The sequence below is a fragment of the Morchella sextelata genome, assembly GCF_020137385.1.
Source record: "Morchella sextelata strain SCLS chromosome Unknown scls_11, whole genome shotgun sequence".
Taxonomy (NCBI): Eukaryota; Fungi; Ascomycota; class Pezizomycetes; order Pezizales; family Morchellaceae; genus Morchella; species Morchella sextelata.
The window spans coordinates 1,091,314-1,104,961 of record NW_025408626.1 but is presented as its reverse complement, the minus strand read 5'-3'; the positions used below and the strand labels follow the sequence as shown (position 1 = coordinate 1,104,961).

The 13,648-nt window shown below is 43.1% G+C and overlaps 5 protein-coding genes across 5 annotated transcripts; all 5 read right to left on the bottom strand.

Moving 5' to 3' along the window:
• Positions 1 to 91: 91 nt before the first annotated feature.
• H6S33_001703 (uncharacterized protein) lies at positions 92 to 671 on the bottom strand (the record flags this gene model as incomplete). The annotated part of the gene is made up of 2 exons (XM_044833060.1): positions 92 to 412; positions 468 to 671. The coding sequence occupies 2 exons, from the start codon at positions 669 to 671 to the stop codon at positions 92 to 94; spliced, it is 525 nt and encodes a 174-aa protein (XP_044693764.1).
• Positions 672 to 1,357: 686 nt separating this feature from the next.
• H6S33_001702 (uncharacterized protein) lies at positions 1,358 to 2,749 on the bottom strand (the record flags this gene model as incomplete). Its single annotated transcript, XM_044833059.1, has 6 exons — positions 1,358 to 1,488; positions 1,570 to 1,719; positions 1,812 to 2,118; positions 2,176 to 2,304; positions 2,377 to 2,464; positions 2,520 to 2,749. 6 exons carry the CDS (start codon positions 2,747 to 2,749, stop codon positions 1,358 to 1,360), a joined length of 1,035 nt encoding a protein of 344 aa, XP_044693763.1.
• A 935-nt stretch (positions 2,750 to 3,684) lies between these two features.
• On the bottom strand, positions 3,685 to 5,880 carry H6S33_001701 (uncharacterized protein; the record flags this gene model as incomplete). Its single annotated transcript, XM_044833058.1, has 8 exons — positions 3,685 to 3,810; positions 3,884 to 4,066; positions 4,150 to 4,263; positions 4,322 to 4,587; positions 4,666 to 5,096; positions 5,149 to 5,273; positions 5,365 to 5,490; positions 5,575 to 5,880. 8 exons carry the CDS (start codon positions 5,878 to 5,880, stop codon positions 3,685 to 3,687), a joined length of 1,677 nt encoding a protein of 558 aa, XP_044693762.1.
• An 853-nt stretch (positions 5,881 to 6,733) lies between these two features.
• Positions 6,734 to 7,678, bottom strand: H6S33_001700 (uncharacterized protein; the record flags this gene model as incomplete). Its single annotated transcript, XM_044833056.1, has 2 exons — positions 6,734 to 7,156; positions 7,259 to 7,678. The coding sequence occupies 2 exons, from the start codon at positions 7,676 to 7,678 to the stop codon at positions 6,734 to 6,736; spliced, it is 843 nt and encodes a 280-aa protein (XP_044693761.1).
• A 3,987-nt stretch (positions 7,679 to 11,665) lies between these two features.
• Positions 11,666 to 13,273, bottom strand: H6S33_001699 (uncharacterized protein; the record flags this gene model as incomplete). The annotated part of the gene is made up of 2 exons (XM_044833055.1): positions 11,666 to 11,831; positions 11,925 to 13,273. The coding sequence occupies 2 exons, from the start codon at positions 13,271 to 13,273 to the stop codon at positions 11,666 to 11,668; spliced, it is 1,515 nt and encodes a 504-aa protein (XP_044693760.1).
• Between the last annotated feature and the right edge of the window lie 375 nt (positions 13,274 to 13,648).

The window sequence follows — 13,648 nt, the reverse complement described above, 5'->3', positions numbered from 1 at the left end:
CATTGTCCTATTCAATACATCGGCATCGTTCCTCTTTGACTAGTGAATGTCAAAGTCCATTGTATTAATACTTTTTTTTCATAAATAACCATCATCCTATGGTCCTTTTCTCCCAGTCCAGCCAACTTCCTCTGTACTCGCCCACTTTCTCGTACCCATTTTGTAGCGCCAACTGGGCAGCGGCACTACTTCTCACCCCCGCTTTGCAGTAAAATACCAATTCGATATCTGCCTGCGGCTTTGGGAATCCGAAGCGGTCTTCAAACTCATCCTCTGGTAAACTCCAGGCTTCCGGTGCAGTCGCAATAGGCACATTTATGGCTGTTGGGATGGCCCCATTCCGAAATTCGTTGGGCTCGCGCACATCAACGAGAAGCCTGTTGGCAGAGGGTTTTGCCGAAAAAGATTTAATCTAACCGATTGTTAAGACGCGAATAGGCAGTGTGGAAGGGAGTTGTTAAACTGACATGATCGTAGCCATAAACCTTCGACTCTGGGGCTGGAGTGGAGTGATGCCGAATTGTACCCCATGAGACCTGGATGATCTTGGGTTGAATCTGCAGAGAGGGACGTAGGCTGGTGTGAGTAACAATACGGCTAGGAATTGCAATCGATCTCGAAGCCGCAAGGCAGCGGCGGATGACAGATGCTGTGATTCGATTAGATGCCATTTTCTGTATGTCTGTCTAAGTTCCGAATGATAGGTAGGTGGCGTGGAGGGAGTCTTATGCCGCAGGTACTGATTACATCATTGCCGAGGGTCAAGTGGATGTGCCGAGAGGATAACAGGTACCGAGTGCGATGCTATGATTATTCTTTATCCTGCCCAACATAATATATACTTTGCAATACTGTGTATCTTCTAGCCATGAAAGCCATGATCAACGCCTATTCACGAGACATTATTTGAGACCATTCCACCATGGTAAGAATTGATAAATCCATCGACTTCTCGCATTTTGTAGCTTTCTAAGATAGTCTTGGTGAACTCCGACGCGTTGTTCCACGCCAAGGTCCTATGGAGTCCAAAACTCGACACTACATGTATCTACATACATAGCACATACCAAACCTATGATCATGGCAGTTCTACTCTAGGGGCCCTTAAACGTGTAAGGAAACGGTCACTCGCTACTATTAACGATAATTCCCGTCAAAAACAGTTTTTCAACCATTAAAGAAACAGAAGAACAAAAGAAGATGTCGAATTCTCTTCTCCTCTTCTCTTCCTTTCTTCTTCTTTCTTCATTCATTCATTCTTCCTCTTTCTTTTTCTTTCTTTTTCTGAGAAATTATTGTCAATTAACAGTTGGCCGGACGACTCTTTTTCTACAGAACCAAACATTGGAATTGCGCCTTATGAACTCCCGTTGGAGGGACTTCCACCCGTCCCGTTGCTATCATGTGCATGCCGGTCGAGTAAATGTCTCTCTGACCTTTCTCGACTAGGATCGATCATGAAGCGTACAGTACCATGAGTTCCACGGTCTGTCGCATTGGTCACTTGTCCATTTGCAAGATTATAAGAAACATCACTGGGTGAAGAATTCAACGAGTCCTGGCCGTTACCATTGTGTTTGTGATGGCCGTTACCATGTGTTTGACGTTCTTTGTTGAGCTCAATTCGGTGTGTGAGGTAGGTGTTGCTATCATATTGTGTCCCAACTAATGTGTAGCTGCGGTGATTTGTGTAAAGATCTAAAAGGTCATCAACAATAGCTGTTTTGGGCATTAAGATTATACCATAACCGCTCAAGTTAGAATAGTGTTTAAAAGAAAAGAAAAAAAAGTAAATAGAGATTTTCACTTACACAGAACCGAATCACGAGTAACCTCGAACTCCTCATACTGTATATTGATTTTCTCCCCCTCAAGCCTCATGGCAAGATCCAGAACTGCAAGAGCTAATGCATGTGGCGTAGCTTTCAGAGGCGCGAGTGTCTTGTAAACATCGATAGATATATCCCACGCCTTCTGTGTCAACTCCTTCGAGAAGTTGAAGCGCTTCGCAAATTTGATAATCAAAGGCTGAGCATGACGATACCGGAAGTCAAATGACGAAGATTCAAGTATCATTCTCTCGATCCCAATAACGCGTTTTGTGCCATCATCAAGCATCTATTTCCATAATTAGCGCGTATGTTCATGCTTCGCCCTAAGTAACTGACATCCTACCTGATTATCTGAATTGATCGGTTCAGCCTGTGGATGTCTCAAATTATAACTCGCTGCCAGTATCTCCCTTGATTTCTTCAATGTATCTTCAATTTTGCAGGCTACAAATAATGATGTCGCCGCAACATCCTGAACAACAAACGACATAAGTTCCAGACCAAACGCATGTGAATAAAGAGTCATCATTCACGATCTACATACCATCCAATTATGTTCCAGAAAAGGATTCCGATTAAATAACCGGAACCGATGATACAAGATCATCGCCGTAGCCATAGTCCTCACTGGGCTGCGTAGCGATTAGCACCCACCTTCTCTACCATTCACGAGATTTAAAAACCTACAACTGCATATTCTGCCCAACCTGCATGATCCAAACACACGCACTCAGCCTAGTAGTTATATCCTTTGCTTCGAGTTGGGAGTCCTTCGGTAACAGCGCCTCAATCTGCTCATCGCTGAGGTAAGGTCGCGACCTCTGGATGAAGGTGTTTGCGAAGCTCTGGACCTGGGTTGTTGCAGGTGATTCCGGGGAATGTGGGCTCCGTGACGGAGCAGACTGTACACTATGCATTCGGAGAAGCTTATTGAGTTAGGGACTTATTTGTAGGATCAGAGCTCTGCGATGGATGATTTGGAACTCAAGCTGGAACAGGAGGAACTTCAAAATGATGCGCGATCCGGGATTAGCGCTGAGGCTCTGCAGCGCGATGCAACACTAGACTACTTTGAATGATCAAGTACCGAGTGAGTTTATATGATTCACATATATCACAACTACTTACTAAAAAATAATACTAAATCTCCTAAAGGTAAACAATTCTATATTGGCGCACGTAGTAATTGGGAGCTCCTTGCCCCGCTGCAAGTATCCACCTGGACATCAGGTTTGGATTGATCGCGGCGTACTCTAAAATTATCTATTTACATGTAGATTTTAAAGGATATATATATTATGTAGTACTGAGTACGTACCTCATACATTCGATCATTAATTTATACTCTACCATCTTATTGAATACATACATGTATGTAAATCCTACCATTTACTACCTCAGAACATGTTGGGTTAAGCCCCTATGCTGTGATATCCGATCAAAATAATACTCTCGTTTTAGGCTTGAGTTCGATTGAGTATATGTAGTAATAACGGGATCTCTTCACCTGACCTCTCGTTCCTAATCATGCACAATGCGGGAAATTACGATCACGCCTGGCTATAAGAGACGCGTGTAGTTTTTATCATGATCTCCACATAGTATAGGTTATTATATTGTTTGCATCACTTTATAAGACATGGTATTCTCAAAAAGAAAAGGTAAGCGTTGTACTTGATCGGACCACGCGCTATCTCAAAATACGAACAAGGGCTATTAGAATGATGACCTTGAACGGCCAAAATCAGAAACATGGCTAATAATCATCAATCTAGTCCGAATTTGCTAAGGTTTACTTGTCTAAAAGAATGTAAAAGTCCTTTTCCAGCCTCTTATAATTTCGTCGTTGCAGCTAAGCATGTATTGCCTGCGCAAGGTGGGGATACACTGCCAACATCTTGTGGTAAAGTTCCGGAAAGTCTCTCAAGAGAATTTCAGGATTATGTGCCATGCTTGTGAAAATTGTCGCCACACCAGACTAGATCAAATCGGATAGAGTTAGCCCGTATTCTTCCACATTTATCAATTTTGGACGAGTCGATGGGGCACACCTTTATCGGTGTCAAGAAGATATTGCAGATCTGCAAACCAACAAGGAAGGCGAAAGCCATTATGGCCGGTGTAAAGGATCCCGTGCTGTTATACACAGGCGCAGTAGCGTATAGATATACATATGCAATAAGAGTGCAAAGCATGGCGACGAAGACTGATGCCGTAGATAATACCGGGTCGACCTAGGTATGTTTCCCGACATTAGTGATTGATGCAGTTTTTGTTTTAACGCTGCAAACCAAAACCATATATTGGGCAGCTCTACCAAACAATCATTGACCAAGGCATCTAATCCTCGATCTTTCATCATTCTGTAGGTTTCTTTGGCCGAATCGATATAGGCCTTGCCATACAACGCGATATAAGAGTAAGCGTAGTGCTGTAGTTTCATAAAATCAGCATGTACCAGTTTATTTCCCTGATGTGAATAGTCTTACATTAAACCATCTCACAGCTGACTCAATAAAATCTAGTAAACAGCCAAGGATACAGCAAGCTACACAACCGACTGAGCATCCATCTTGAGATTGCTGGTTCTGAGAAAGTCTGCAGAGATGCTTTAAAAGCTGAATGATCGCTACAACTAGGGAGCCGAAAGATATTGAACCAAATGAGTACGTCATTGCACGTTTAAAAGCCCCTAGTGTGGGATGTGCTGGCATTCCTTGGGCAGAACGAGAGCAGAAGTACCATGATCCATAAACTAAACTCCGAAAAATGAAATTAGAAATTTCGGGTTCTCAAGATAACCCCCTTTGTGAAAGGACCCAGGGAAATTTACCTCCTGAAATGCTCACGTGAATGATATTTTTTATCACTTCTGATATCCAATAGCCACTAAAGGTAGCAAAGACCACCAGTCCAATCATCTTGCCATTGGAGCATGTAACATTCCCTGTCCTGCCGGCTCCACATGCCAGGTTATCTGATTCGCTTGGTGTATACGTAGCGTAAATAGCCACATAGGTTACAAGCATCCACGCCGCAAATATGACACCTGCAAGACCACCAAGAGATGAAACCATATAAACGTGGCCGTATTGTTTAGCAACGTCGAAGCTTGTTTCAAACATCAAGACCGCAAAGGGTATTCGATTTCTCCATGTCCAGAAACAGTATGCATAGAACAAGGCGAAAATAATAAATACGATTGCCGCTCCATATCTCTGTCTCGAGAAGTAGTATGCGGCAGTTCCAATACCCACAATAATGCTAATCCAAGGTTAAGGCAGAGTCATAATGTGATATGGTTGGATTTGCTTACTTCAAGATTGCAGTAGCGTAAATTATCTGTTTTGTCCAGGCTCGTGCTGCAAGAAAATAACCATATGATAATAGGAGTGAAACTCCGCAGACAAGAATAAACAAAACAATAGTGTTGTTGGAGAGCTAAAATTATTAAGCGTGACGAATCAGTGACGAGATTACGAATCGGAGTTTGGAACATATGGAGCATTTTGTATACGAAGAGGAAAATTACCCCGAAATCACTTTGTTCGTTCCCACGAACCCCAATTCCACCGCCATTCTGTACTCTTTTATTTTCCGAGTAGCTTCTGAAGCTAATGATACTCAAAGCTAGCAACCCTAAGAGGTCGGTAATGAACTAGAACATAATTGTAATATCAACATCAATATAACAGTGTCTCTCAAGTGTGGTCTTAATCAGACCGAGAAGAAAGGTACCTACAAGAATTGCGGCCCAAAGATCATTGTACCTTGGCCTCTGTATAGCGAACTTCTCCTCGAAGGTGTACGGTGGAGGCTCGCCGTATGGTTGATTCATAGGTGGTTGGACTGATGGGCTGGATTCATTAGGGGCATATTTTAATTGTCCCTGGGGCAATTGAAATTGCTGCTGTTGCTGCGGTGGTCCCCCATAGTAATTTTGTGGGGGTGGCTGCTGCCATTGTTGATTACTCCCTTCACCTCCATGATATGGCATTGGGTTAGGTGGATTATAACCAATGTTCTGTTTTCCAGGGTCATAAGCCATTATTGTGAAAGCGAATGGATAATCTGAGGTGTAGACAGTTGATATAACGACAGTAAATAGAATAAACAACGAAAGAAAAAGAGTGGGGGATGGAGAGATGGAAACATACATGTATGACCCGTGAACGACGTGTGAGTGTTAGTGCATTATGTATCATGTTAGCGCACCAAATTATTGTCTTGGACTAGGCCATCCAAGAGATCGGTGACGTTGTGAAACAGGAATGTCTCATCAGAGGTAAAAATAAAATAAAAATCTAGCCTTGCTTGCATCGGAGAATTCTGCGATCGTGGCGCCTGCAGATCAGATTTTTAATCTACCGTCGAACCACATGAAATTATAAGGCTTATTGGGTAGAACGTAGGCTCACAATAGCCTTCTGAATACAATAAGGTTCAAATAAGTGTTATTTAAGCATGTTTTAAGGATGAAATAAGGATTTTTGTGCTGGTAAGGCTATTGTGAGCCTACGTTCTGGATAAACCTACCCGATAAGCCTTATAATTCTATGCAGTTCGACGTTAAGGTAATCATTGGCTCTCACTCGCAAACATTACTATACCCAGGCTTGACTAAATTTAGTGGGAATTGGTACTACATGTAGTAGCTTCAAAAAGAGCTGCGAGTAGACACGATCTTTCATGATACTAGTGCTAGTTGAGAAAGTACATACAAAGTAGAATCGTATATATACACCCACCCTGGGTTAAATCAAGATGGGTAAGTATGAGACGTACTTGCACTGAATTCCTTTTTAAAACTTTAATACTTAGGGGAGGGCGCACTGGAAAGAGAAATCTACTCATTCCACAACCCGGCATTTAGACCACCAGAACCAAACACCCACCAGAATTCAACCCTCCTTTTTCATCTCTCTTAACACCTTAACTGCATCACTTTCTGCTCCAAGATCGGCATAGAACCCCATTACCACGATAGTTTTTTCCACATCTCCTAGCTTTGATTCCTTCAATGCACTTCGAAGATCCAATAGCAAGGTATTCTTGACTTTCGCGATCCTAGGCAACTGGGCTTTCAAGAACGGATGATGTGCTGGTACACGAGGTACCAGGTGCTGGACGACATAACGATATCCCGAAACTATCTTCCTCAGACGGCCGATACTCGTTAACCCATCTCCTCCTGTTCCTTCTTCGTCGCCGTCACCATCAAATAATAGTGATGCTGAATCTGCCGGGGTTGACCCATCGAGAAGTAATAGGGATGAGAGCTCGTCAAGTCTTTGCGAGAGGGCTAGTAATGTCCTTGCGAGCATCTTAACAAGTCAGAGAATAACCACTCTGTCAGCACTAGTATCAAATTTATATCAAGGCTTCTACCATGATAGATACCAATCAACAAAATCATCGCCACAAACCTTGTCCGCCCTTATATCCTCCCTGGCCTTCAGTTCTCTTTCAACCTCTTCTACTACTTCCCTAATCCTCCCCACAACGCCTTCGATATCCCTTTTGAACCCCCACAATCCCATCTTCAAATCCTCTACCCTTCCATCACCCCCGCTCAATGAGCTCCCTAATCCAACAAAATCGACATAATCCCTGTTAACAAGCTCTACAAGTTCCTTTTCAAGATCTTTACTTCTTGTGCGGAGCTCTGCGCGCAAATCTTCAAGCGTCTGATGACGGTGTCGCAGCGTGGCTAAAAATGCTGTGGGCGAGAACGGCGCGTCGATATCGGTGGAGAAAGCCTCTCGGGGAAGAGGCGCAGGGAACGGCAGCGAGTCGGCATTATCATTATCGCTGTCCGAGTCGGAACCGAAGTAAAATCTGCTCATACTTTCTAATATTCGGGAGTGCAGCTAGGTATCTCGCCGGTTACGTGGCGATTTGAAGTCAATGTTGTGGAAATCTACCCCACATGCACAGCTACGCGTAAGCCAAACTGAAAATGGCGATTCGAACTAGATGCAATACAAAACCCCCGGGGAAACTAGGGTGTGTGTCATTGAAGCCGTACCTACTCGCGCGGCCGGTTTGAAGCTGCTCAAAGAACTGTGGCGAGTGATCTGGCAGCCAATAAGAGCTCACGTTTTTGCAGTGCTCAGATCAGTTACCTCTTTTGTCTGAGCGGCTTCAATCCGGCAGCGCGAGTACAAGTGTTGTAGGTTTTAAAGTAGCATAGCGATACCACATCAATAAAAACACTGCTGTCGCAAAAAGGTACTTGTTAATACAAGCGCTGTCTTGAATACATAGCAAAGATGTAATGTTTTTTTTAAAAAAGGAGTTGTTTCAATTATAAACCGTGTTTAAAAAGGCTAGTGAGTTCGATCGGAAAGAGCTACATGTATATTTTAGAAAAAGCTATTCTTTAGGAAATGCCATAGTAGTACCTGTAGTAGAGCGTGTTTACTAACCCTTAATTCTGACAATTGACACTTCGCCACTCTCCAAAGCGACATCCGCAAGTGTCAATTTTGGACGGGGTTGCTTGCCAGTCTGCGAAAGGATACAAGGTACATATCCCGCCAGCGTATCACAGATAGCGTGAGGAATTATTAGATCTTTAGAGTTACCCCAATCGTACCTTCCTTGTGCCGCTAGCCTCCGTGGAGGGGAAGTGTCAATTTTAAAGTGTCAATTGTCAGAAATGACACTTGTTTTACCCCGTTAATTTTTCGTACTGTATTTTATGAAATAAAATAATAGGAATATTCATTTGAGTATTTGCCAACCGTCAATTTCGACTATTGACGCTTCAAACTTGACAGTTGCGGGAGGCAAAATTGACAGTTCCCCTCAGTGGCCAAATCAATCCGGTTAATGGTATGGTTGGGCATATGACATAATAGACTCGGAAAATCAAAGAGCTTGTCACGCTACCTATGAAATACGCCGTCGGGACTTAAAATTCATACCGATGATGCTAATTACAGTGGTACCAAACTGGGTAATTGTGGTTCTCCTCGGATATCTCACAGCACGCTGCCCCGCTGAAATTCAAAATTAACAGCTCCGGTTGCCCCACAATTTGTCAATTCTTGGAATTGACGGTTGGCAAATACTCTCTAATATACGCTCCTTTTTACATATACAACACGGGAAAGTGAGGTGTAATTCATGCCGCATGTGCTGAGATTATGTACTCGCACTATACGGCATGCTAGCTGAAGAGGCAGTAATGATTACATGTAATTTATTTCTCGCATACATAATTAGCCTTTTACAAAAGGACGCTCTTAAAAATGACTCCTGCGCACATAATTATATAATAAAACATCCTTAAAACCGTGTTATTTCCATGATACATGTAGGTACTGGACCAAACAAAGAGAGATGCTATAGCTATAGCTACATGTATACGTACTTTCCCACATTCAGATAAGTATCGCGGCTATCCCACTCGCCTTGAATTAAATTTCGCGCACTTCGAGTGTACACTATATCAGCCAATAAGCTCGAACTTAGCTTAGGTGAAATTGGTAGAAGCTATTTCTAGCCATTTGTTTTCTTTGGTAATATGTGTAGACCCCACGTATTCTAGAGCGTATTTACTAACCGTCAATTTTAACAATTAGCGCTTCGCCACTCTCCAAAGCGGCATCCACAAGTGTCATTTTGCGGCTTGCGCATTTCATATCCTTATGGAGGGGAAGTGTCAATTTTGCATTTTGCAACCGTCAATTTCGAAGTGTCAATTGTCAAAAATGACAAATACGCTCTATTGTGACAAAAATCCCAAGCCTCCAGGCCTGGCACTTTCCAACCTCCTCACTCTGATACATCCTTCGTGACAGGAACACCCCAGGACGCCTGGCTGTTAACTTGAGAACGATCTTGGCGCGATCAGCCACGTGTCCAGCTAGCTACTATGGACCAATGTTTCTGACTGCGTGTGCGTGTGTACATGTTCTTAGTTGTCTGAAATGCACTAAATGGCCTGACAACATTTGGGCCATTCGTACAGGTTGGGTCCCTTTTGACTAAGCTTTAGAACGAGCTAGCAAGCCTCGTTGGCCTGGCAGAGCTTGATTTGCTGTGGATATATACATCTTATGTATATCCGATTAAAAGCTTACGCCAACATAGAGATGTCCATCATACAAGATTACGATCGATATTAGATATATAGGTGAATGATCTGAGTACAATCACAACCATTAACCTGATACTATACATGTGGCCACGTAGGACCGTTTATCTTTTAAACAAATGCAACTACATGTACATACATATGTATACTCGCTGAGCTTGGTTCAGTAGATGAGCAACCAAAAACTCCGGCTTTACATGTACTTATACTCCTTCAAAGAATGAAATGTACCTGATATATATAAAAAACTTCCTATTAGAGTACATCTAAATCAAAGAGTTAATGGAAATACTCGATCATCTCTGGTCTATTATGTGTGCAAAAATTCAGACGAATTTGATGCGAGTGATAATACATGATTTCTGAATTTCTTCGGTTTGATGTGCTCCGCGTGTATATTTATAATTATATAAATGTGTATAAGTATACGTATTAAATCTCTTTCTAATAGGCTTATATAAGTCAAAAGTCCTGAGGATTGACTATTTCTTCAATTTATATACTGTATGTAACTGGCATGCACAAGTAGTTGATTAGAACTCCTGCAATATCTTCATGAAGCGACATTAATTTTTCTATGAGATCAATTTATGAGCGCAATACTTAAATGCTGAAGTGGGAATACTGCTAATCACCCTGATCGAACAGTAGTACATGTAGTGCCTTCTAAATGAAGTAATAACCTACATGCGACTAGATAGGCTAATAAACTAGCTCGCATAGCGTAACTATCTCCAGTAGTGGTCAGGTTTGTAAAAATTTTAGTTATTCACGTTGTGAATCTTGAGGAATCAGTAATGTGTATACGTAGGATCAAGTACATACAAGTAATGCATTCATGGTATCAATCTCATGGCTAACAAAAGGATAAAATGAGGTAGTCTCGGAGTTGATGGGAAGGTCTGCTTGCGTAAGGGCCCGGGTACCTGTACTCGGGCTGTAGGAGATCAATCACAGGTGCTAGGAGGAATCTAAATTCTAGAATACATGACATAAGTACATGTAGCTTTGGAGCGGGACGAATAATGACCCGGGGGGTAACACCCGGAGGCACCCTTAGTGTACCAGAAAAGGATATGGATTCGCTGCGGTATTCCGGTTAATGCGCTAGTAATAGAGCGTATTTGCCAACCGTCAATTTCAACTATTGACACTTCAAACTTGACAGTTTCGGGAGGTAAAATTGACAGTTCCCCTCAGTGACCAAAATCGATCTGGTTAACGGTGTGACAGAATAAACCCCGAAAACCAGACAATCCATCACGCTACCTGTGAAATACGCTGTTGGAACTGAAAATTCATACCCATGATACTAGCTTCGGTAGTAACAAAACTGGGTGCTTGTGATCCTCCTGGTATATCTCACAGCACGCCGCACCACCGAAATTCAAAATGAACAGCCCCGGTTGCCATTTCGGAGCCCCACAATTTGTAAATTCTTGAAATTGACGGTTGGCAAATACGCTCTAATGCGGCAAGAATACGGTATTCTTTTTGTAATGCGGATTTAATTCCGTATTCTTCACTAAATTCCGCATTCGTATGGTAGTGATTTCACCCCGGTTTTTCGTGTACTGTATAAACTCACTGCACTCGGCAAAAAAAAAAGGCCCAGATACTTATTATTCCCATACCCGTATGTACATACATACTCCCAACCTCCGCAACAGTACTAAAATGAATACTGAAAGGATCCAACAACCTTAGACCGCTTGGACAGACAACAAGATTACCCATCTGCAATGTTCCTTACAAAATCGTACAAAAACTTCCCAGGCTCTAAAACCACAATATCTACAAACCTTATAAGGAATTGCAGACTCTTAAACAGGATAATTAACGCCCAAATCATGACGAAAAAGTTCCAAAGGTTCCTCAACTTATTCCAGAGATGTCTTGGCTCTCCATCAATCAGTCTTTGATCATCCCAGACATCGTCTCCGGTACTACTCGGAGGTGTGGGCGGGAACATAAAACCAAACTCGTACTTATTCCGTGAATTTAGCCTAGAGCTGGGATCCATCGTTGGCCGTATCGGACACGACCAGCTTGCGGGCCGAGTCTTGTGCTTGTGTCGCGGGCTCGGAATTCCCATTTCCACTGGGACTTGCTCCGAGGCCACGTTCCTGGTTCCTGTCTCGAAGAAAAGTTCGGACTCTTGTTGAAGATGAGGACTCCAATTCGAGCCCCACTTCGGAGTATACACGGGCTGGGGGGTTTCTTCTACGACAGGACATAGAGCGTGTGCTCGATGAGTCTGGTAAGTGAATGTGGATGATGGTCGCTCGGGAAGACGGTGGGATGCGGATGATGATGGTTTCTGATCGTCTGCAGTGCTGCGTCGGCGAACCTGTATTTGTTGATTTTGCAGCGAGGGAGATAGGGTAGGACTTTTGTCCGGCCGTTGCTGCGATTGTTTGCGAATCGGAATAGTTTGGGGATTCGCATTTTCCGGACCGTCCTTTGCTAAAAAAGAGGTTTGAGTTTCTCTTCTTTTGATTCCAGCCTTTTCAATCAGAGGCGCTGATATGTGGGACTTGATTGATGATCGTTGCTGATTGAATGCCTCGTTGCTATTAATCGCATTAGGTGCTATAAGTTTTCTTTTGTAGCGGCCAATTGGTGCGGCACTTGAAGAGTCCTCTTTTGAGGTTTCGCTTTCCTTGGGTGTTTTATTGAGGATTCTAAGCCCCTCCGCGGTCATTCCTGGGTTTGAAATTGGCTGAGGCTCATATGCAGATGGCATTCTAGGCAGCTCATTGTCGCTTGTACCCTCAAAGTAGCAGTACTGCTTACGCTGCTCAGCTTTCCAATCCGGTACAGACCGACTCGATCTCAAGGGATGGCCAGGCACCGGAGTTCCAGGATTGCTAGGAACATGTTGACTATTCCTCGCAGATGTAATTGCTGAATCTGTAGGAGTAGGAACACCTGTAAACACATTCGAATGCCTCGGTAATCTATTATCTCTACTGGGCATTGGAGGTAGTGGCATGGAGGATTTTCCTGGGACAAGTGAAGAAGCAGACCGGGGGAGAATCACAAATGAAAGGTCTCTCTCTCTTTCCTTTCCCTTTTCCCGTTTCCTCCTTGAAGGGGTGGTGCGTAAATCGGTTTTGGCACTTTTACCGGAGAACGAGGCCTTAATGCTTTCAAGAAATCCACCTTCGCGAGGAGCCATGATGTGATGTTTACCAGGCTTTGTGTCCTGGAGGCGTGGGTCGAGGTTAAATACTTTAGCAACACCATCGCTACTCATTATACCTTCCAGTCCGGGGATCGGTATAGGTGGGAGGTCGGGAGGTGGCTCTTTTTGACACCGGAATGTTAAAGGCATGGTTATGGTCGTTCATGTAAGGGGTTGCAGTAGAAGCAGAACAGAGCATACCACTGTATGGGTCATTGACGAAATTAACATGAGATTCTCGAGAGGCCATAGGTGCCATATGTATGTTCCATTTAGTTGACAGATAACCTCATTTTTAGCAACCTACACGCAATAACTACATGTATATGTATACGAATACCAGTAATCACGATGTGTTGATATGATGCAAGTACGTGTGCATACTTCTTGTTTTGTGGATGTCATCATGTAGATCAAGCAATAGATTGCTTAAATGGACGCATTTTAACATTCATTGCATTCCAATGAGTAAAGATCTAAAGAGTGTAAAATAAGGTCCACCTCTCGACTTAATTGGAATGTTGT